We start from the raw sequence: 24,780 nt of genomic DNA, 5'->3' as shown, positions 1-24,780 counted from the left end.
AACGGCGGTAGTCCACACAGAATCTCAGGGATCCGTCCTTCTTCTTGACTAACACTACCGGCGCCGCCCAGGGGCTCTGGCTTTCCCGTACCACTCCCGCGTGTAGCATGGAATTCAGGAGATTTTTCACTTCTTGGTATTGCTGGGGAGGAATTTGGCGGTACCTTTCACGGATAGGAGCAGTGTCACCGGTGGGGATCTCGTGTTTGATACTGGTGGTGCACCCAAAATCGGTGTCGTGCCGGGCAAAGGACGCCTGATGCTCTTGGAGTAGCTCTTCCACCTGAGACACCTCCCGTTTGGAGTATTGGGATACGTCCAACTGACACTTCTCTCGGAGTTCTCGTCCCACGTTGGTGTCACCCGCGACAGCGGCCATGGTAGAGACCGTCACTGTCCAATCTCCCTCTGTAGACGGTACAAACTGGAGGGGGCTCATAGGGTTCACCTCTTCGGTTAGAGCGTAGACTCGGCCGAGCTGTGTCCCGGCTTCTAGGTCAACGCTCACATTAGCCGTGTTGCCCAGCCTGACAGGAATTCTTCCCTTTCTCACTACTGCTAGAGTTCGAGCGACTAGTGGGTTCAGCTTCCCCTCCCTCGGGGAGCGCGGCTCAATCAGCACCTCCACGCCTTCAAACTGTCTCATGGTGCCAAGGGGTAGTGAGATAACTGTCTCTTTTCCAGCTGGTAAGGTGATCCTAGTATGGCGGGGTACGGTGACCGTGGCCAGCGGCAGCTGTTCTTCGGTCATTCGCTGGAGGTTGCAGGTCCGGACCACTTGTTGAAAGGCACGGCGGGTGGCCTTATGTGCGGTCACTCCTTGCCAGTACTTGGGCCCCTTCTTAGTAAACAGCACCAGATTCAGGTCCTTCAAGATGTTCATCCCAATAATCATGGGCGTTTCTGGTTCAAAGCCTTCCCTGACCACAATTATCCCTCTCTTCCCGAGATCTTGGCCACAGATTTCGGTGTTCATCCAGGCAACTCCCGACACCGGAATGGGTAGATTATTGGCTGCTTTGATCTTGATGGCGGTATCAGGGTCATAGGCAACTCGCGGTTTTAGACATTCTTCGTAGAACTGCTCGGAGATAGTGGATACCTGAGACCCAGTATCCATTAACCCTTGTACGGCGATCCCTTCCAGTAATACTTCCAGGGTGGGGCTATTTGATGCAAGTTTGTTCCGTGGCTGGCTCTGTTTTCCTACACCCCTCTCTTTGGCATCCCCTGTCGAGTGAGCCTCTTTGACAGGGGCGTCTAGTTTAAAGGCGGCCTCTGTTGTGGGACCTGACTTGCTGGTTCTGGTAGATCGGACTGTGGAGGAGCTTGAAAGTTCTGGGGGCAACGGTTGGCTCTATGGCGGAGATCGCCGCATGTCCAGCATCTTCCCATCGGCCGGCTGGGTTGTTGTCTCGCTTGCCGGCCCGCCTGTTGATCTAAGGTGAGCTGTAACACCTGTTTCTGCAACTCTGCCACCATCTGTTTCAGTTCCTCCGTGTTGCTGTTCGGCGTCCCGATATCAGATATGGACCTGCAAGCCGCGGTATATGTCTGTGTCTCCACGACAGGCCCCCTTGAACGTTCTATAGCTTCTTGTTTGGCCTCAGCGAACGTAAAGGCCGGATTTATCCGGAGTAGATCTTGCAATGAGCGGTTAAGGTACGGGTCTCTCAATCCGGTCACAAACTGATCTCTCAACACCAGGTCACGGGTACCCGTACTAGCTATCTGTTCTTCTTTTCTACAGGCTTGTTCTAGTAGCACTTGAAGGGCATTGGCATATTGAGGGATGTCCTCCGACTCGAGTTGCGTCCGCCGGAAAAACATATAGCGCAATGTTCCCGCATATGTGGTCGGTCCATAGGTGTTCTCCAGCACCCGCACTAAGTCATCCAACGTACGCTGGCCCCTAACCGTCTCCAGCCTGACTGTCGTCCACGCTTCCCCTTCTAGTGTTAGCATGGCCATTTCTGCTAAGGTCTTAGGGTCAGTGTTATACATTTCCCCCACTATCTTAAGTTGTTCAGTCCATTCCGTTACAGGATAGTTCCGTCCGTCAAACTTCCTCACCTGATTGACAATAGACGGCGGGGGAGCTGTCTGGTTATAAGTTACTACCGGGGGATGATTTTGATGGTCACACATCCTGCCGACTACGCCACATGAAGCGACCGATGGTAGGGCCGCGGGTGTGTGTGTGTATGCTCTATTCCAACAAAATCCCCATACTCAGATTTTACCGGTAGTAACATTTCTTTACTAGGAAACATGTTTATAATACAATCAACTGAGCTATCTGCACACATGGGTATAGGAAGCCCCTGGACTTTCACTCCTTCCGGGTATGCAGCAAGAAAAAAACAACAACAAAAAAATGGCGACAACTTTCCCTAGCTTTCCCTACAAACACGTACCAGTCTATCCCGAAAGAAGATGTCGCTCCCACGTCGCAGGCCTGGGGTCTCGCGGTGATGGGTCCCGGTGCAGCGCTGGAGAGATGAAGCTCCTCGGTCTTTTCTTTTCTTTTATCTTCCCCAGCTGGTGACGGATTATAAGTAGTCTTTTGGTCCCGGAACACGCCGGGCAGAAGAAGGCAGGTCACAGTCCCTGCAATTACACTCAGATGGCGGTGCTCGGTAGTCCGGTTAACTCCCTGAGGAAAACAAAGTTCTGCAGACTGGGAGTGACAGAAACTGCTTTCACCGGGTGATTTCTTCCTGACTTTTGCGGCAAAACGAGCCCTCTCTTCAGGGAGACCACACGCAGGACTCTCCTCACTGAGCTCCGGAGCTGAACACCACTTTCCCGCGTCTTCTCTTCTGGTTTTTCACACACCAGCTCCTGTGGGGAATTTCCCAGCTCTGTGTTTGTCGTTGTACAGTACGACGCTGCCCCCTTGTGGGCAATTGCTGGAACAGTATTCAAAGCCATTTCTACAGAAGGGATACAGTCGGACTTGTTGACCCCATTACAGCTCAAACCGGAAGTAGGCACCGGGCTGGACACGCCCCTTTTTCGGCCACCGCGGCCCTGCAGGAGATCTCTCACAGCAGCCTGAGTGGGTGCAGCAGGCTAATGCTGCCTGCCGTGCCGTGGAGGGTCCCCATGATGGGGGCTCTGAAAGTTTGCCTCCTCATCCCCACCACCGCTACAATACCTCTGGTGGGGTCTGCAAAAAACCGCCACCCCACTGCAGTGTAAGGGGGGGAGGGGATGGTGCTTAGGAGACACCCAGGCAGCCTGGATGTAGGACTGCACTGCTTGGGCCCCCTGCACCGCTATGCTGACCAGATCCAAGGAGTCGTCAGGACGTCATGATCCCAAGCTGTCGTCCAGGAAGTGCAAGAGCAGACCGCCCGTATGATGAGTAATGGAAGGCCGCCCGTATGATGAGTAATGGAGGCCGCCCGTATGATGAGTAATGGAGGCCGCCCGTATGATGAGTAGTGGAGGCCGCCCATATGATGAGTAATGGAGGCCGCCCGTATGATGAGTAATGGAGGCCGCATGTATGATGAGTAATGGAGGCCACCTGTATGATGAGTAATGGAGGCCGCCCGTATGATGAGTAGTGGAGGCCGCCCGTATGATGAGTAGTGGAGGCCGCCCGTATGATGAGTAATGGAAGCCGCCTGTATGATGAGTAATGGAGGCCGCCTGTATGATGAGTAATGGAAGCCACCCGTATGATGAGGAATGGAGGCCATCTGTATGATGAGGAATGGAGGCCGCCCGTATGATGAGTAATGGTGGCGTCCCGTATGATGAGTAATGGAGGCCACCTGTATGATAATTAATGGAGGCCGCCTGTATGATGAGTAATGGAGGCCACCTGTATGATGAGTAATGGAGGCCGCCCATATGATGAGTAATGGAGGCCGCCCGTATGATGAGTAATGGAGGCCGCCCATAAGATGAGTAATGGAAGCCACCCGTATGATGAGGAATGGAGGCCGCCCATATGATGAGTATTGGAGTACGCACGTATGATGACTAATGGAGGCTACCCGTATGATGAGTGATGGAGGCCGCCCGTATGATGAGTAATGGAGGCCGCCCGTATGATGAGTAGTGGAGGCCGCCCGTATGATGAGTAATGGAAGCTGCCTGTATGATGAGTAATGGAGGCCGCCTGTATGATGAGTAATGGAAGCCACCCGTATGATGAGGAATGGAGGCCATCTGTATGATGAGGAATGGAGGCCGCCCGTATGATGAGTAATTGTGGCGTCCCGTATGATGAGTAATGGAGGCCACCTGTATGATGAGTAATGGAGGCCGCCTGTATGATGAGTAATGGAGGCCACCTGTATGATGAGTAATGGAGGCCGCCCATATGATGAGTAATGGAGGCCGCCCGTATGATGAGTAATGGAGGCCGCCCATAAGATGAGTAATGGAGGCCGCCCGTATGATGAGGAATGGAGGCCGCCCGTATGATGAGTAATGGAGGCCGCCCATAAGATGAGTAATGGAAGCCACCCGTATGATGAGGAATGGAGGCCGCCCATATGATGAGTATTGGAGTACGCACGTATGATGACTAATGGAGGCCACCCGTATGATGAGTGATGGAGGCCACCCGTATGATGAGTAATGGAGGCCGCCCATATGATGAGTAATGGAGGCTACCCGTATGATGAGTAAAGGAGGCTGCCCGTATGTTGAGTAACGGAGGCCGCCCGTATAATGAGTAATGGAGGTCATCTGTATGATGAGTAATGGAGGCCGCCGGTATGATGAGTAATGGAGGCCGCCCGTATGATGAGTAATGGAGGCCGCCCATATGATGAGTAATGGAGGCTGCCCTTATGATGAGTAATGGAGGCCGCCTGTATGATGAGTAAGACCTGGTAGACAGTCACACCTTTCCAGGTAAAGCCCAGCCTATCCTCACCATCAGAGGGTCTAGACCTGATAGACAGTCACGCCTTTCCAGGTTAAGTCCAGCCTATTTTCACCATCAGAGGGTCTAGGGAAGACCTGATAGACAGTCACGCCTTTCCAGGTTAAGCCCAGCCTATCCTCACCATCAGAGGGTCTAGACCTGATAGACAGTCACGCCTTTCCAGGTAAAGCCCAGCCTATCCTAACCATCAGAGGGTCTAGACCTGGTAGACAGTCACGCCTTTCCAGGTTAAGCCCAGCCTATCCTCACCATCAGAGGGTCTAGACCTGATAGACAGTCACGCCTTTCCAGGTTAAGCCCAGCCTATCCTCCCCATCAGAGGGTCTAGACCTGATAGACAGTCACACCTTTCCAGGTAAAGCCCAGCCTATCCTCCCCATCAGAGGGTCTAGACCTGATAGACAGTCACGCCTTTCCAGGTAAAGCCCAGCCTATCCTCAGCATCAGAGGGTCTAGGGAAGACCTGGTAGACAGTCACACCTTTCCAGGTTAAGCCCAGCCTATCCTCACCATCAGAGGGTCTAGACCTGATAGACAGTCACGCCTTTCCAGGTTAAGCCCAGCCCGTGGCGCACTGAGTCCACACTCACCAGCATTACCTTTTTCACAGCTTCTCCCTTTCGTGTATAAGAGGTTCAGAGAATGCAACGGCGCAGTACAGGCGACTCAGTGGTGACTCACAACAAGTATATATTTTTCAGCAATAAAGTTAGTGGTAGTAAGAGATAATGTGAACTCAGTATAAATGACTCTCAAGAGGCAGGTCGATACCAGATCAGTGATATACAAAACATAAACGCAATATCTTACATGCAGCTATTAAGGACTCTAATGAATAGGTCTTATCCAATGTTAGCGCTAGCGGAGATAGGGTACGATTCGTTAGGGCACAAGTCCAACTCTAGTTAGCGTAGCAACCTTCCTCATTAAGTGTGAGCAGGAAGAGCCGGCCCGGCTCACTCGGCACTTCTATCTCCTGGATCTCTAATCGGCGTCTGGACTTCGGTGCTTGATCTGGAAAGTCTGGTTCTCTCTAGGTCTGGATCTCTCTCAAGTGCTTCTACTGCTGCGATGGCCGCGAGGCCGCTCTGCTGCCCACACATCTGCCTCTTCTTGAGTTTTGGCTCCAACTTCTCCCCTTTGTGAGTGTTCTGGGCTTTTATATTAGCCAACTGCGGCACAACTGTCACCTGTCTTCTCCAAATTCTTATCTTGAGGAACGCGCACTCTGCTTTTCAGTTCCTGTCGGCACTTTGCGGCCAGCAGATGGCGACATTTGTTGGCAGACAGTGTAGAGTGTTGGGTGCGTGCATCTTCAGTCTGCCATTCCCTTACACATGCTTACTGAACTGAATACTGAAATAATACTAATAAAAACAAAACACACGTAGGGACTGGGCAAATCAAAAGCACCTCCTTTACGTTCCATGTTGTATAGATAAAGTAATATCTGGAGGAGACAAAAGGCGCAGATGGTGTCTTATCCCAGGGGGACCAGTGTAAAGAGCTCGGAAGCACTCACCTCGGGGAGTTGTGGGGGTCACAACTACCGATAACGTATAGAATAAACTTTGTTGGCTGCCGCAGATCCAACTGATACATCAATAAAAATAGGATAGAGGAAAGGGTTAACCCATGCTGCCGTGGAGATAAACGTGTTTCAGAGTGTAACTGGCTCCTTCATCAGAAATCAGCAAGAAGCCGGACCCAGACAGCGTGCATGATGGGAAGAACATGCTGGAAGAGCAGATAATGGAGGGTCTCCTGTCTGGCTCCAGTAAGGCCCAGCTGCCCAGGATGTCTCTGCCAAACCCGGATATGGACTCCGCTCAGGTCAAGGACAGGGCAATCCGCACACTGCGAGAATCCACCTAATTAGAACATATAACGTGAACAGATATCAGTAACAAGTCACTAGAAAAACTATCATAATAACCAGTTTAGAAATTTACCAAATCATTTTTGGGAAAAGGGGAATGGAGGGAAGGAAGAAAGGATGAGAAGATCTTTATAGGGAAAGCAAGGGAATAAAGGGATAAGTGGGGGTAGGAAGGGTTGGGGGGGACAACATGTGAGGCACATATTACCACTGACTCTAGGCAATGCATCCATATCGCTCAATTAGGTAAAGCTCATTTATAGAGAATTGTTTACTCTAAAAATAATATGTGAGTAGAGGAGAAAGTAGGAAAGAAAAGAAAGTGAAGGGCCGAAAAAAAGGTAGGTTAAGGTTTATGTCAGAGGACCATTAAAGTAGTGACCATATGGATTACCGAAACCTAAAGCTCGGAGTTTTCCTAAGACAACCAAGTATCCCACCTCCTCCAGTAAGGCTGAAACGAGGCGAATATTGCGCGGTTATATCAATCTCATGGTGCATAGATAGCGTCTGAGACACTTCAGAGATGTCCGGGACATTGTCCGTGTAATAACCTGCAGGTAACGGGATACGCAAGGACTGCACGGAACCACGGGGGTTAATCAATGCAAATTTAATAACATATTGCACAAAACAGGCGGAGGAATAGTGCGGGAAAGGAGGGGAAGAAAAGCGGGAAGGTGCACAGCAGTAGATATAATGTAATGTACATACAACCACTTTGAATAGCTTGTCAAGGGTGGGAAGCCTCAGATTGTACTCCCAAAAGCAAAACACAAAAATCCTTATTAAGCAAAAAAAAACGCAGGGTCCTTGTTACCTTACTTGTATAACACAGTGCAGAGTCTTTTCCTATCTGTCCCTATCTAAAAGTAGTGTGCACACTTAACTGCAGATTTCAGCGTGGGGTACCTCGTCACCGTTGGGGCCCGTATTCCGCCGCAGACACCTCTAAAGTTCAGTCTTTGTCCCGGATCTGTAATTTGCCCGTGCTGTCTGGCACCTCGCTCCACATCCAGCCTTTCTTGGATCTGTGTCTTGGGGAGATGTCACGCAACACTCAGGTACTTGGACCTTGTTCAGCAGGGCAGAATGCGGCCTTGCCTTCTTCAGCACGTCCGAACACACACCTCTCTGCATAAACAGCTACCAAACAAAACTAGCTCCTCTTCACATCCTGTTCAGGACTGTACCAAGTAAATCAAGCAGCAGGGGGTTTGTGCCCGCTGTTCTTTGTTTTGACAGCAGGTGGCAGCATAGCAAGGAAAAGTCCACAGTCTTCTAACCTATATATGTAAATGTTAACAGGTCTTACATTTCCCCCCCTCTTTAACCTCGGCCATCCCGGCCGATACTCTCCTGAGGCGCTCTGCACAGGGGCACACGGTGGCAACTCCTGCCCTGCTTCACAACCTGTTGCTTGGGAGCCAATGTCTTAAAACAGGATCCAGTGACAGAACACACAAATTCATCTGCCAAGTACCGATCAGGGGCTTGCATATTCTTCAGCAACTCTTGTAGAGCAGTAACTGTCTCTTGTAACTGATCCACTTTAGCCTCAAGTTGGCTCGGTTCTCGGTTTTTCTCACCCGGGACTATCTTATGCATACAAACTTCTCCCCAGGCGTTCTGCGGGTCGCAATTTTCAGTTTGTGTGCGGGAGACTGCTTCTTCCAATATTTCCTGGAAAGTTCGTTTTTTTTCTACCCTGAGCCGTTCACGGAGGGCACCTTTGATCTTGGGGTTATGTAACCCACGGAGGAATTGATCTCGTAGGGTACGGTCAGCATAACCGGGGGTTTGTGCTAGCTCTGGCTCTGCTGTAAGCATTTGTCTCATTATTCTCTGGAGTGCATTTGCATACTGTGGCAGACCTTCTTCTTCACCCTGCAGCCTGTAGAACAGTTGCGCCTGTAAATCTCCTGCTTCTGGTTTCCCGCCATACACTCTCTCAAGAATCTTCACCACCTGCTCTAACGTCTTTCGTTCACTCTCAGGGCGCAATAAAATAGTCTCTTGAGCATGGCCTTCAAGGGCAATCAACAATATCTCCCCTTGATTTTCTGCAGTCACTCCTGCTACTCTCAACATGCCCCTCACTCTCTGCGCCCAGTCATGGAGAGGTACATTGCTGCCAGTAAATTTTGGTATATGGGTCAGCATAGCCCCCAGGGACAGCTGCCTTGCTGGTATTCCCCCATCAGGTTGTATTAGAACACCTCCATCAGCGACACCCCCCTGTCCGTCCATTGTTCCGTACCAGCCTGCGTATCCTGCCGACTACGCCAAATGTAATAACCTGCAGGTAACGGGATACGCAAGGACTGCACGGAACCACGGGGGTTAATCAATGCAAATTTAATAACATATTGCACAACACAGGTGGAGGAATAGTGCGGGAAAGAAGGGAGAGAAAAGCGGGAAGGTGCACAGCAGTAGATATAATGTAATATACATACAACCACTTTGAATAGCTTGTCAAGGGTGGGAAGCCTCAGATTGTGCTCCCAAAAGTAAAACACAAAAATCCTTATTAAGCAAAAAAAAACGCAGGGTCCTTGTTACCTTACTTGTATAACACAGTGCAGAGTCTTTTCCTATCTGTCCCTATCTAAAAGTAGTGTGCACACTTAACTGCAGATTTCAGCGTTGGGTACCTCGTCACCGTTGGGGCCCGTATTCCGCCGCAGACACCTCTAAAGTTCAGTCTTTGTCCCGTCTCTGTAATTTGCCCGTGCTGTCTGGCTCCTCGCTCCACATCCAGTCTTTCTTGGATCTGTGTCTTGGGGAGATGTCACGCAACACTCAGGTACTTGGACCTTGTTCAGCAGGGCAGAATGCGACCTTGCCTTCTTCAGCACGTCCGAACACACACACCTCAGCATAAACAGCTACCAAACAAAACTAGCTCCTCCTCACATCCTGTTCAGGACTGTACCAAGTAAATCAAGCAGCAGGGGGTTTGTGCCCGCTGTTCTTTATTTTGACAGCAGGTGGCAGCATAACAAGGAAACCTATATATGTAAATGTTAACAGGTCTTACATCCGCTCTCCACTTTGCTAATAGGAGAAGTTTGGTAATCAAAAACATATGGATTACAATCGGGGTCTGCACCGGCGGTCTACGTCTTCCATCTCAAGAGACAAAATAGCCATTTGGGGAGATATTTTTATATTTGTTTTGGTGACCTTGTTGACCAGGTCTGACACTTCATCCGAGAGACGTCCAATTTCTGGGCAGCTCCAAAGAATGTGGCACAATATCCCCTTCCCATTACACCCTCTCCAGCACTGAGGGGAATTCTCAGGGTTAATTTTATGTAGCTTGTAGCCTCTGAATATTATGACCATGGCAGATTTCAGGTTTTCTTGCTTAATAAATTTGCAAAAATGTCTACATTTCTGAATTTTTCTGTCAAGATGGGGGATGGGGGACGGGGCACAGAGTGTACATTAATGAGAATTTACCAAATGGCTGCAATGAAACAAAGAGGGGTGTGAATACTTTCAGTACCCACTGTATCTCCAGTCCTCATTGTCCTCTGCAGACTCCCTGGTCCCATCACATCTCGGCTCTAAATGCCTTTTTGTCCTTGGCTTCAGCCGTCCTGTCACTTCCAGACCATTTATTTAGACTTGGCCTCCATGCTGGATAATTGGAGGCTCTCTGACCTGTCTGGTGAGGTGTCCTGCACATTCTTAGTGATGCTGAGTCTCATCTTACAGATAATTTCTTTTTTTATACATACTATGATTGATGGCTTGTAATTTTTTTTGTACTATTTGTTTTTTTAATTTTTACTTTTGCCACAGTTTTTGTCTTACAAAGGTCTGGATCTGTGAACCGAAACGTCCCAAATTTTAGTTATTTTGCATTGCACACAGTCCTCTTCCATGTCTGTCAGGGGTTAATGTTCTTAAATTGGCCAGACATGGGTCCCTGTGGTGTGTTAACTAGTGTTTGTTGAGTTATTGTTTTCCACCAGACTCATCAGAGCCATCTATCGTCTGAGAATGAGGATTTCTAATTTAATGTAAATCCCCTCAGCCTCTCTGTCTACCTCACTCAGAGGAGAATTATACAGGAGAATTAACTATGCGGATTGGAATGCCACCCAATAAGAGCACAACCTTATTCTACCAATCCGGTAAGACCACAAAAACCTGGGATGAGTCCCCGGGAGATATAAAAAGGGACTGCTAGAGTCACCAGGGGTTGTTTTTTGGCTACATGGTTGCAATCTAGGGGTTTTGGTCCCGGTTGGAAGTCCTTTACCCAACCTAGGCACCGGCTAGGGAATCTGAAACTGGATTATATTGTGCAGCAGCACCACCAAGCATTCTAGAATTTGGCTGGAAGAAACCCAGGTTGGAACGATTCGGTTACCTGGCTACAGACTTGGCTGTGCTCGTGAAGCTTCCTACGCTTGTCACTATCCTATTCTCGGTATGTGCCTGCCAAAAGCAGGGTGCTGCTGGTTTGGGGTATGTGGCCCTGGAAGCTCCGACAACACAAATAGTCTACTCTCTGGAGATCCAGCGGAAGGGTCAGACTCTGTTGCCTGTTACATCATGTGGTTTGCATGGTTTTGTGTTATATACCTTTGATTGTTGGGATCCAATAAAGTCTAATTGTTGTGGTTACCGCACCCTGTGTTGTCTGAGTAGTGTTCTGGTCACGGGTACAGTGGAATTTGGGCGTTCAGTTGGGATGACCCCTGGGCCATGCGGTCTTTCTAAAGGCGGCTGGGCCAGTAGATGAGAGCACCCACTGACCCCCGTGTCTCCACATGTTGAAGTGTGGGATTGGTCAGACTCACCACAGATCTTTGTGCTGACAACTCTTGACCCAGTTTTGCTCCTTTGTCTGGTTGATTGTTGCGTTTCTACATCAGCCGATAGTCTTCTGATGAATGCTGGCTCGGCCGCATCAGAGATGGCTGAGGTCCTTCTGGAAGGACAATAGTATATAACTCTACCTGCCTTCTGCAGCGGGGACATTTATGGTCCGGTATAAGTATGGGGGAGTCAGATCACGAAGATCAACAGTGACCCTTGTTTTATGTCACTTACTATGGAGGATTCCATATAAAATACGATCATGTCTTCTGCTCATGTCTGGTACATTTGGTGACATCGGGGTGATCTTAGTGAGGATCATGGACTATACATTCTCTCACATTGTCTAGTTCATGAGTTACCCGGTGCGACGAACAGCTGAGGGGGTCACGCAGATGTCCATCCACTGTCCATCAATCTGTGACAAAACCGTACCTCGCAGCTTCACCCTGATGTCTCCAATACTTCGGAGCCATGCAATATGACCTTGTCAGTTCAGCCAACACGCAACACAAAGCAGTATGTAAAGTCAGCCTGGCGCAGTGTTACACTGATACTCCCTGTCCACGCGGGCACAGTGAGGCACTCGGAGGGAGACAGAGCGGGCAGCGCACAATCTCCAGCATGACACCCCACTCGCTCACAACCCTGCCAGGCCAACAGACTCTTTTCACTGGCCCCAGTGAGCCCTGCCAACCGGTTGTCTGCCACCAGTTCCTTGCTAGATATAACCAGGATTATATTAGGCCAGAAACCAGCCCAGGTAGCGTGTAATACTAAACCGAGCTCACGGACATGGGATTCGTGGATTAAGATGAAAGGACAACCCAAGATTATACATTTAATCACTGTAAGGGCACACTAGCTGAAACGATATTTACACAATTAATTTACATATATTTTGGTCAAAAATGCAGTTACGAGTAAGTTATAAGTGCAAGGAGATACACAGATGGCTCAGTTACCCATTCACAATGATTAGGCCTGGTGTTAGGGGAAGCGCTGTGGAGCCACTTGTTTTCTTGAGACTCTTCACATGTTTACTGGATTGACCTCTCTGAGAAGAACCCCTTCAAAATGTCCGCTCTGGTTTTCAATAACCCATGTACCTCCCACATACTTCCCACCTGGTGAGCTATGACAGGTCTGGACATGGGATGTGCCTTCAGGTTCCAGAGAATTATTAAATGGCAGCTTTCCTCATATCTCGGCCCCTGAGCGTCCCACGTGGAAGATATTACCATCATGTTCTCTGTTATGATAATATCTATCCATAGATAGGTCTATTGTCTTCCCTCGGCTGGTTATTAATTATTATTATTATTATTGTTTATTTATAGAGCACCATCGATTCCATGGTGCTGTACATGAGGGGGTTACATACAGAATACATATACACGTTACAATAGACAGACTATCACAGAGGGAAGAGGGCCCTGCCCTTGCGGGCTTACATCCTAAAGGATTTTGGGGAGGAGACAGTAGGTGGGGTGTAGGTTGGGCGGCAGCTCCGCACGGTGGTGGGGCGGCAGCTCCGCACGGTGGTGGGGCGGCAGCTCCGCACGGTGGTGGGGCGGCAGCTCCGCACGGTAGTGGGGCGGCAGCTCCGCACGGTGGTGGGGCGGCAGCTCCGCACGGTGGTGGGGCGGCAGCTCCGCACGGTGGTGGGGCGGCAGCTCCGCAGGGTGGTGGGGCGGCAGCTCCGCAGGGTGGTGGGGCGGCAGCTCCGCACGGTGGTGGGGCGGCAGCTCCGCACGGTGGTGGGGCGGCAGCTCCGCACGGTGGTGGGGCGGCAGCTCCGCACGGTGGTGGGGCAGTGAGGTCATTGTAGATTATAGGCATTTCTGAACAGATGAGTTTTCAGGGTCCGTTTGAAGTTTGCAAGTGTAGTAGATAGTCTGACGTGTTGAGGCAGTGAGTTCCAGGAGACTGGGGATGCTCGGGAGAAGTCTTGGAGTCGGTTGCATGAGGAGCGAATGAGAGAGGAGGAGAGAAGGAGATCTTGGGAGGACCGGAGGTTACGTTTTGGAGTGTAGCGAGAGATTAGTTCAGAGATATATGGAGGAGACAATTTGTGGATGGCTTTGTAAGTCAGTATTAGTAGTTTGAATTGGATACGATAGAAGATTGGGAGCCAATGGAGGGACTTGCAGAGAGGAGAAGCGGGGTGGTATTGAGGAGAGAGGTGGGTCATTCGGGCAGCAGAATTAAGAATGGACTGGAGAGGGGCGAGTGTGTTAGCAGGGAGACCACAGAGGAGGATGTTGCAGTAGTCGATGCGGGAGATTATGAGGGCATGCACTAGCATTTTTGTAGATTGGGGATTGAGGAAAGGGCGGATTCTGGAAATATTTTTGAGTTGAAAACGGCAGGAGGTGGTGAGGGATTGGATGTGTGGTATGAAGGACAGGGCAGAGTCAAAGGTCACTCCGAGGCACCGAACTTTGGGTGCTGGGGAGAGCGTGATGTTATTAATTGTAATGGATAGATCAGATGGAGAGTGCAGGGGAGATGGAGGAAAGATGATCAGTTCAGTTTTGACCACATTGAGCTTTAGGAAGCGAGAGGAAAAGAAGGAAGAAATAGTCGATAGGCACTCTGGGATTCTGGACAGCAGAGATGTGACATCTGGACCAGAGAGGTAGATCTGAGTGTCATCGGCATATAGGTGGTACTGAAAGCCATGGGACTTTATGAGTTGTCCCAAGCCAAATGTATAGATAGAAAAAAGTAAGGGTCCCAGGACAGAGCCTTGAGGGACACCAACAGAGAGAGGACGGGATGAAGAGGTTGTGTGGGAGTGGGAGACACTAAAAGTGCGGTTGGAGAGGTATGAAGAGATCCAAGAGAGGGCGAGGTCTCTGACACCAAGGGAAGAGAGGATCTGTAGTAGCAGGGAGTGGTCAACAGTGTCAAAGGCTGAGGATAGGTCTAGAAGTAGGAGTACAGAGAAGTGGTTGTTAGCTTTGGCGGTAAGTAAGTCATTTGTGATTTTTGTCAGGGCAGTTTCAGTGGAATGATGTGGACGGAAGCCGGACTGTAGGTTGTCAAAGAGAGAGTTAGAGGAGAGGTGGGAGGAAAGTTCAGCATGGACGCGCTGTTCCAGGAGTTTTGAGGCAAGTGGGAGTAGTGATATGGGTCGATAGCTGGTAGTAGAGGTTGGGTCGAGGGAAGGTTTCTTTAGGATAGGTGTGACTGTTGCATGCTTAAAGGCAGAAGGGAAGGTACTAGTTGTTAAAGATAGGTTGAAGAGATGGGTTAAGGCTGGAATAAGGATGGTGGTGAGGTTGGGGAGGAGGTGGGATGGGATGGGGTCAAGTGCGCATGTGGTGAGGTGTGCTTTTGAGAGAAGATGTGCAAGCTCTCCTTCGGTGATGGTGGGGAAGAAGTTTATGGGGGAGCAGCAGTGGTCTGTTATATGAAGGGGTTGTGGTGGTTCAGCAGAAAAGACTTGTCTGGTTTGGTCGATCTTTTCTTTGAAATATGTGGCAAATTCTTCTGCGGAAATGTGGGAGGTTGGAGGGGGCAGTGGTGGGCGAAGGAGGGAGGTAAAAGTATTAAATAGCTGTTTGGGGTTGTGTGTTAAAGAGGATATGAGGTTTTTGAAGTAATTCTGTTTAGCAGAGGTAAGGGCCAAGCGAAATGTGTGAATTGTATTTTTGAATGTGGTGAAGTCTTCCTGGGAGTGCGTTTTCTTCCAGCGCCGCTCTGCAGCCCTAGACACTTGCCGTAGTTTTTTAGTGAGGCTGTTGTGCCAGGGTTGTCTATTGATTCGTCTTGCGCTGCCGTTCACAAGAGGAGCGACTGAATCAATAGCTGATGTGAGAGTGGCGTTGTAGAAAATGGTGGCACTGTCTGTGTCGTGGAGTGAAGATATGGAGGACAGCGGTAGGATAGAGTCAGAAAGGGTGTGTATGTTGATGTGTGCAAGGTTTCTGCGAGGGTGTGTTAGGTGCTGGACAGGGGGGGCAGGTGAGGAGGACAGGGCTGAAAAGGTCAGCAGATGGTGGTCAGATAAGGGGAGAGGGGAGGTAGTGAGGTTAGATAGAGAGCAGAGACGGGTGAAGATAAGGTCTAGTGTGTGGCCATCTTTGTGGGTGGCAGAGGCGGACAACTGAGTTAGACCAAAAGATGAGGCGAGGGAGAGGAGTTTGGAGGCCGCTGACTGGCGGGTGTCAGTGGGGATGTTGAAGTCACCCATGATGATAGTGGGGATGTCAGCAGAGAGAAAGTGTAGAAGCCAGGCAGAGAACTGGTCGATAAAGGCAGTGGTTGGGCCCGGGGGTCTGTATACGACGGCCACTTGGAGGTTGGAGGGAGAATAGATGCGGACAGAGTGCACTTCAAAGGAAGGCAGGACAAGGGAGGGTAGAGGTGGCATTGGGGTGAAGCTGCAGTTGTTAGAAAGGAGGAGGCACACTCCTCCACCCTGTCTATTGCCAGGGCGAGGAGTGTGGGTGAAGTGGAGGCCGCCGTAGCACAGCGCAGCAGGGGAGGCAGTGTTGGTGGGTGTCAGCCATGTTTCGGTGAGGGCCAGAAAGGATAGATTGCTAGAGGTAAAGAGGTCGTGAATGAAGTGTAGTTTATTACAGACGGAACGGGCATTCCAGAGCGCTCCAGAGAGAGGGGGCTGCGGAGTGGCAGAGAGGGGAATGGATTTTATGTTGGAGAGGTTGCGGTAGTTACTATTATGGGTAGTTAATTATGGGCTGATACGCATATCCCACAATTAAGGCAAAATATGGGAGACATGTCTTGCTGTCCTGAGGCTGAAAATATGCGTGCCATATTTGTGGGACCTACACACAACCTAATTTTTGAATTTTTTATCCTGGAGTCAGACTGTCTGAAAGGCCCACTTTTGAAGCTCCTCTGAAACCAGCAATAACCCGTCCCTTTCCCTAGCTAAATTACTTTGGTCACCAAGGGGTCTGCTCTGGTCAGGGCTGCTTCCTTGCTGCTTTCTTGCTGCTACCTTGCTGCTTCCTTGCTGCTTTCTTGCTGCTACCTTGCTGCTTCCTTGCTGCTTCCATGCTATATTTAACTTTGTCTCCTGCCATTTGTTCCAAGATCTTGGTATTAGATATATATCCTGAATATGATGACCTCTTCTTGCTGCAGGTCAGGGTGTATATAAATATGTATAATTGGCAGTTGACTGGCATTTATCAATATGCCACATTCCTCCCACCCGAGTCAGTAGAAGCCACGATTCATTAGTGTTTTCCTGTAATCTCATGTATAATTAATAGGGTGCTGTAATTACATGGGGTGAGGTGGAGCAGTCACATCTGGGCACTGTGAAGAAGGCGGCCAGGAAAGCCTTTCTGCTCTTTTAGGACACACTAATGTTATGTAAAGGAGAGCAAACACTGGGCCAAAAGGGCTCCGCTCCACTTTACCAGACTCACCCTGTGTTTGTATTCCACCCCGGACGAGGGGTGCGACACTTACTTCGGTCTTCAGGGGAGCGTCCACCTCCCCGCAGCCGGTCACAGTCATAGACGTGGCAGGGCAACTCACCACACAGAGTCTCTTTACAAAACTACAATAACTGCTTTATTCGTTCTTAGACCTGATTGACAGACATGGCCATGCAATCCCATTCTGCTGCCGCTGTTCTCTTGGGTACTTCTCCTGACTAGCCCTCACCCTGGGTATTAGCCTTCCAGCGTCCGAGTGTAAATCTCTACTTTTCCCCGTTCTTGTCTTTTTGGCTTCCCATGTCCCAACACTGCCTACACTAAGCCCATCCTGAGGGGAGTCGTAAGCTCCGGACAGATGGAGGATATACCTCCGGATTCCCTGACGGGCTCAAGTTACCAAGCCCCTGTCCACACACCTGGAACCTCTCTGCAGAGCTAACATCTCCTCGACCTGTCTCACCAGCTAACCCTCTGGCCCTCTGTCACTTCTCTCATCCCGGGTCTCCGTTACCTCGTCAACCAAGAAGTACCTGCTACACGGCAAATGCTGAAATCCTTACTCTAATCCTTATTTTGCCAACATTCTTATACGCTGTTATTCGGTTGTAAGCAGGCCCACAATGCAACACACAGAGAAGGAAGACACAGTGGTGACTCAACTGTATTATTAATATACAAGCAGTGGTTGGGAAAATGCAGGGGATATATATGTATATGCCTATACAGACTCAGTCTACCACACTCCTCCCTACTAACTCGCAGTCCCCATTAATTCCTATGGGGGAAAGTATGGATATGTCAGGGCCTCCGTCCATAGCCCCCAGATACTATAACCTCAGTCTCTATGGGTTACAGTCACTAACTCACAAAATAAACTGAACTTAAATCCCTATCATTACAATCCCCACTTTACATACTGCATGGCCGGGCTGGAAGAAACAGGCAGGCGAATTCGGGTCACCAACGGATGGCTATCTTGACAGGCGACGTCTGCGGCTTGACCATGTAGTCTGGGTCAGGGGTCTTGACAGGCGTAGTGGGGTCTTGACAAGTGTAGTGGGGTGTTTGGGTCTTACGGGCTGTGCTCGGGGAATTGACTGGCTGGGGCTTTGGTCTTGAAAGGCTGTACTCGGGAACTTGTTGGGCGGTGCATGGGTTTTGCTCTTGCACGCTGTACTCGAGACGTCACGGGAGATGCGGGGACTTCGGTCTTGTGGGCTGTACTCGGGGATTTGGTGGGCGGTGCATGGGCTTTGGTCTTGCGGGCTGTACTTGGGGACTTGACGGGCAGTGCGTGGACTTCGGTCTTGTGGGCTGTACTCAGGGACATGACGGGAGGTACAGGTACTTTGCTCTTCCACGCTGTACTCAAGACGTGATGGTAGGTATGGGGGCTTCGATCTTGTGGGCTGTACTCGGGGACTTGGTGCCTGGTGTGGAGGCTTCGGTCTTGTGGGCTGTACTCGGGGACGTGACAGCAGGTGCGGGGGCTTCAGTCTTGCAGGCTGTACTCAGGGACTTGTTGGGCAGTGTATGGGCTTCGGTCTTGCGGGCTGTACTCGGGGACGTGACAGAAGGTGCGGCGGCTTCAGTCTTGTCGGCTACACTCGGGGACTTGGTAGCCGGTGCATGGGCTTCGGTCTTGCGGGCTGTACTCAGGGACGTGACGGGAGGTGCGGAAGCTTCGGTCTTCCAGGCTGTAATTGGTGACTTGGTGGACAGTACGGGGGCTTTGGTCTTAGGCTATACTTGGGTATGTGACGGGAGCTGTGGGGCCGTTGGTTTTGCGGACTGTACTCGGGGACTTGGCGAGCGGTGCAGGGGCTACAGTCTTGAGGACTACCTATTCCAGTTTGCTCTGGAGCCATCACGGTGTCGCTTGACTCTCCTGCTAGGGAGGCTTCCTTCTTCACCCCTGCATATACGTCCTCATGCTTGCTCCACTTCCACTCCCCAGAATTCTCTTTTCGGTCGCTTACTAGGTGCTTCAATCCTCTCCCTCTCTCCTACTGAACAGGTCCTCCCCTGACAAACCTTCCTCTAGGAAACAACTTGCTGATTTTTGATTCCTAGGCCACTTCTGGTTGTTTGGCTATTCTTTCATTGGCCAGCAGAGGTCAGTGTCCCACCACTAATCTTACAAGGTTGCACAAACCGTTGTGTCCATATTCTTACATGGCTAATACAGTAATCACAAATGTAATAAAACACACTCTTCAAGAAAACACTGTAAACTTTTGGCCACTAGATGGGGCCGACTGTTGCACTGCTTCGGCCCTGCTACATTGCCAGACTGTTTCTCCAGCAGCAGTAACACTTAGACACAAATAAAATATTATATGTATACCGTAGGAGTGGCGTACTCTGGCCACATCCTACAATTACATATGGCAGAGGTTATGTGGGGGGCCTTGGGTTGAGAAGATGTGGAGGCGATGAGAATACTAATATTTAACCATTTCTGTCCTCTTACAGTGGTGATCGTACGGCAGAACCATGAAAACCGCTCTGACATACAAGCTCTTTGTGTGCTTTCTATTTGTTGCTATCACAATCTTGTCATTTTATAAAAACCAACCAGAACAAAGGAAACCAAGGATAATAAGAGAAGGCCCAAACATCTCCACGGAGCCCATAACGGCTGTGGGCAACAGAACGTTCATCATAGCCCCCTACTATGACCCCAGAGACAGCAAAAAGGTCCGCGTCCTCTCCATCGTCCATGTGTCTGTCACGGGACTTTACTGCTCGTTCCACTGTTTGCACAACCAGAAGGTGCTCGTCAGAGGGCAGGTCGATATCCACAGAGACAGGTTTGGTTTTCAGTATGGAACGGCCGACATCTTGTGCTCAGAACCTACAGATTGTGAGTATAATTACATATCCATCCAGGAGTCAAATTCTACAAGTGGAGGGGACGTCGTCATGTTCAAGGTCAGGAATCATCCTCCACAGTTGCGCACAGACAACTTCACGGTGTGTATCTCTGCTCTGTTTGGACAGTACAATAACGTCCTGCAGATGATCCAGGGCATTGAGATGTACAGGCTGCTGGGAGCCTCCAGAGTCACCATCTATAACAACAGCTGTTCCCCGGCTGTGGATAAAGTCCTACGATACTACCAAGAACAAGGGATTGTGGAAGTCGTGCCATGGCCAATAGACCACCATCTTCAGACGTCCTCTGATTGGCATTACACTGCAGGTCTTAACAGTCAGATTGGCTACTATGGGCAGACTGCGGCCCTGAATGATTGCATATACAGGAACATGTATAGAAGTAAGTACGTTCTCCTCAACGACATAGATGAAATCATTCTTCCTGTCACACATTGGAACTGGACTTCATTGATGGCAGACCTCCAGAGACAATTTCCAAGCACAAGTGTCTTCTGCATAGAAAACCACGTCTTCCCCAAAAATATGAATGAATCCGGATTTGACCTTTGGACTGATGTTCCAGGGACCAATATTCTCAATTCTCTCCTCAGAGAACCCATCAACTGGTCCATCTTCAATGATCGTAAACTGATAATAAACCCCCGGGATGTATTTCAGACATCAATCCATTCAGTTCTAAAGTCAAAAGGACAATCAACGAACCTTCGCCAAAATCTGGCTATTACCTTCCACTGCACGAAGTCCAAAAGGCCGAACCTGCCCCAGGGACATCTGATCATGGATCAAACACTGAGAAGATACAACCAGTCTCTGGTGCCCAACGTCCATAAAGTGGTTAACGATGTGTTCTCTATGGTTTAAATCTAATATATAAAGCTGAGTGTATGTGTGAGTGTATTTATGTATGTATGTATGCGTGTGTGTATGTACTGTATGTGTGTGTATGTCCGCTAAAGGAATACGCACTGTGGCATTTACAATCACGAAATTTTGCACAGACACTCCATGTGACCCAGGGAAAATCATAGACTATGTTTGGACGATTTAATCCCGCGCTTTACAGTTACTCTCCAAAAAACATGCTCCATTAAAGTGAATGGAGCCTGGAACGACTGGTTATTAATAGCAGCTGTGATTGGTTGCTATAGGAACAAAGGACATTCATAGTACAAGAAGCTCATGTGTGAGGTAATATGATGTCGGTGGGGAGACGGATAGAGAGAGAGACAGAAAGAGACAGACATACAGAGAGAGAGACAGACAGACAGAGACAGACAGGGAAAGAGACAGACAGACAGAGACAGACATTGAAAGAGACAGACAGAGAAAGAAACAGAGACAGACGGTGAAAGAGACAGAGATAGACAGGGAAAGAGACAGAGACAGACAGAAACAGATGGGGAAATAGATAGACAGAGACAGACGGGGAAAGAGACAGACAGAGACAGACGGGGAAAGAGACAGACGGACAGACGGGGAAAGAGACAGATGGGGAAAGAGACTGACCTGGAAAGAGACAGACAGGTAAATAGACAGACAGAAACATGCAGACAGGGAAAGAGACTGACCTGGAAAGAGAAAAAGACAGATGGGGAAAGAGACAGACCTGGATAGAGACACACAAAGAAAGAGACAGACAGAGACAGGACGACAGGGAAAAAGGCAGACAGCAAAAGACACAGACAAAGAGATGGACAAAGACAGACAGGGAAAGAGACAGGAAAAGAGACAGACAGGGAAAGAGACAGCAAAAGAGATGGGGAGACAGACGGGAAAGAGACAGACCTGGGAAAGAGCTAGGAAAAGAGACGGGGAGACAGACAGGGAAAGAGACAGATGGGGAAAGAGACAGATGAGGAAAGAGACAGACCTGAAAAGAGACAGACCTGGAAAGAGACAGACGGGGAAAGAGACAGACGGGGAAAGAGACAGATGGTGAATGAGAGAGACAGACACACACACACAGAGATAGAGAGACAGACAAACACAGAGACACAGAGATAGTTGAAACGCCCACGCCGGGGCTTGCAGGGCTCGCACGGTCACCGGGCCGGTGGTATTCGGGGTCAGGCTGTGAGTGGCCCGACCCGGCTTCCGTGACCCCCGGCGGGTTTCAATAAAAGGAAAGTCCGACCGTCAGTCCGGTGTTACAAGGGGAATGGAAGGAGGGTAACGGGGTTCCTGGAGAGCTTGCCATCGCTCTCCCCCAGGAAACAGTACGGGACGGGGACGGGGGATGCTTGCAGCACCACCCGTGGTTTGCGGCCAGGTGTTCAGCCACCGCTGCGCAGTCTCTCTCCGAGGCAGGTGTTACGGGCAGCCAGATGGAATCGCTCCCCAGGGCAGTCACGGTGTGCGGTTCCAGTTGTTCTTTATTTAAAGTCCGTTTCACATCACACCCGGGTGCTGGTCCTCGCCGCCTGTAGCCTTTGGTCGGTCCCGGGCAGGTAGGAGGAAGGGGTGTCCGGTGAGGTGTTCTGGGGGTCTCTCCCTTTCGGTGCGTTAGTGCCGTCCCCGTCGCATAGAGCATCTTGGGAACTCGGCGCCTCTCTGTCTCTCTCATCCCCGGTAGCGGACCTAACACAACCGCCACCGGGTACAACTTTCTCCAGGGATCCCCAGTCCTCAGCTCCATTCCCCTCCTCTAGGTGTTATCAGCCCTGGTCTCGTGGCATCTCCTCAACAGGAGCTGTTCTCTGGACGTCTGCACTCCTCTGCAGCCTCTGACGTTCTGACAAACTTTCTGTGTGTTCTGCACTAAACTCACTCCTATTCAGGCCCCCCTCCCCTTGGTTGTCATGGGAACCTGCCTGTGTCCAGCCACCTGCTCATTAACGAGACAGGATGAGTCATGGACTCAAAACTTCATGCTGCAAAAGCTATTAACTCCTTCCTGCCAGTGTGATGTGAGTGTGTGTTGTGGGGAATATTCTTCCTCCTGCCCGGGAAAAATGGGGTAACATTTAATACCCTGTAACGACCCTTTTACAGGGGCGTTACACAGAGACAGATAGACTTATACAGAGACAGACAGAGAGATAGAAACAGACAGACAGAGACATAGACACAGACAGACAAGGAAAGAGACAGACAGAGACACACAGACAGAGAAAGGGAGAGAGACAGTGAGACAGTTACTATCCCGGGCAATGACAGGTACTACAGCTAGTAATGAGATAAATATAAGACTGACTAATAGGTCAATGAGGTTGGAGCATGCTCCGATGGATGCCACAAAATAAACCACTAAAATGCACTCATACTGCTGGAAACATGGCTACAATCAAAGAACTATGCTGGGAAAAGAAAGATTATGGAGGACTATGAGCAGAGAATGAACTGAGATCCAACGCTCCTGTGCCAGGACTTTCATTTTAGGCTAGATACATAAGAGCGTATTTCACTGTCCATTTACAGACTGCAATGCCCGGTCTGGATGGTGGGTCTCCCGATCTGACCTTACAGTTTCATAGTCACCTATGTAAATTCAAGCTGGGAGACCCTCCAACCAGACTGAGCATTGTGCTCAGTATACAGACATTTACATTCACTTGGGTGATCTCAGCCTAAGGGTCATGACCTTAATGGTGACCACCAGAAGAACCAAAGCTGCTGAGATAGGACAATATACAGGCCGGGTGTTGAATTTTCCTCACTAGTGTGACCTCAGGTAATCTGAAATATGGGGCCTTCTCCATCTGCATGAATAGAGGGATCTGTAACTGATATATATATACGGTGACTATCCCATGCTTTACGCAGTATCTTCTGCAGATATCCTACTATTTTGTAGGCGTATGCTATGTGATCGCTCTATATACTTTCTTACGCTTTGCATTATGAATACACAAGCCCTAATTACGTAATTAGAGATCCATTATGGTGATTTTCTCCCTCCGTATATCTGTGATTTCTGCACTATGATTTATACTATAGCCACTACTATCCCTCTGACCATTACAATAGCTATGATAGGGAATTATGCACTTTATCTTATACCCTGCTCAATAAATATTTCTGGCATTACCTTGGCGTATCTGTTTATAGGTTCTTATGTATGTGGAATATGCCCATACTATTTGATAGTTGAGTATTGTAGGTTTTCTAATATATAGGTTATGCACTTACCAGGTGGGACGTTAAAGGGAACCTGTAAGGTGCAATATGCCCCCGGACCATGAGCAGATCTGGAACCACGAGCAGATCTGAGCGTTAGTTCCCCTGGCTAATCAGACCCATTACCATATAAGTACATCCCTGTGGATGTGCTAATGTGGCACCCCAGTGGTCATGGGAGCTACAATGGCATTGTTCTCCTCACCGGAGGGCACTGCTATGCCTGGAGGCACCGGGGAAACCTCTATGCCAGGTACAATTGTGCCGACCCTGCAGCAGTCAAACTGCTCGGATCCAGGGTTGCTGTGGCTCGAGGGTCTCCGAAACCGGGGCTCGTGTCCACTTCAAATTGTAAAGGGGGTATTTACATGGGATAAATGTTCGTGATACCACCTGCGGGTTGTGGTAAAATGGAATACCGCCGCTGCCGATGGGAGTTCCGGGGCAGATGGTATGGGGCAGCCAGATGTCAGTCCCTCCGCAGGTAGGGAAGTACCCGGATAGTGGGGATTTGGTGAACGGGTAGCTTGCTTGGCCTTGGGAAAGCAGAGTGCAGGGGTCAGATTACTCACTGCGGTAGTCATGGTGTTGGATCAGGTGGATTAAGCAGACACTCGGGGCCGCAGTCTCTACGGGGGGAGCTCGTCCAGGGCCTGCTCCCACCAGTGTCATTTGGTAAGTCTGGAGCCCTGCCTCCGTGCACAAAT

The 24,780-nt window shown here is 49.7% G+C and overlaps 1 protein-coding gene across 1 annotated transcript in view; it reads left to right on the top strand.

Moving 5' to 3' along the window:
• The window catches only part of LOC142303799 (beta-1,4-galactosyltransferase galt-1-like), a 42,325-nt gene extending 18,354 nt beyond the window's left edge, over positions 1-23,971 (top strand). Inside the window, exon 2 of the mRNA XM_075345534.1 lies at positions 19,532-23,971. Within this exon, the coding sequence (XP_075201649.1) occupies positions 19,553-20,818 (1,266 nt within the window). The 5' untranslated portion in view covers positions 19,532-19,552 and the 3' untranslated portion in view covers positions 20,819-23,971. The remainder of the gene's footprint in view (positions 1-19,531) is intronic.
• The last annotated feature ends 809 nt before the right edge of the window (positions 23,972-24,780 follow it).

This window comes from Anomaloglossus baeobatrachus, chromosome 1 (genome assembly GCF_048569485.1).
Source record: "Anomaloglossus baeobatrachus isolate aAnoBae1 chromosome 1, aAnoBae1.hap1, whole genome shotgun sequence".
NCBI classification, from domain to species: Eukaryota; Metazoa; Chordata; class Amphibia; order Anura; family Aromobatidae; genus Anomaloglossus; species Anomaloglossus baeobatrachus.
Note: the sequence above shows the minus strand (reverse complement) of the source record. Positions and strands in the feature narration are given on the sequence as shown.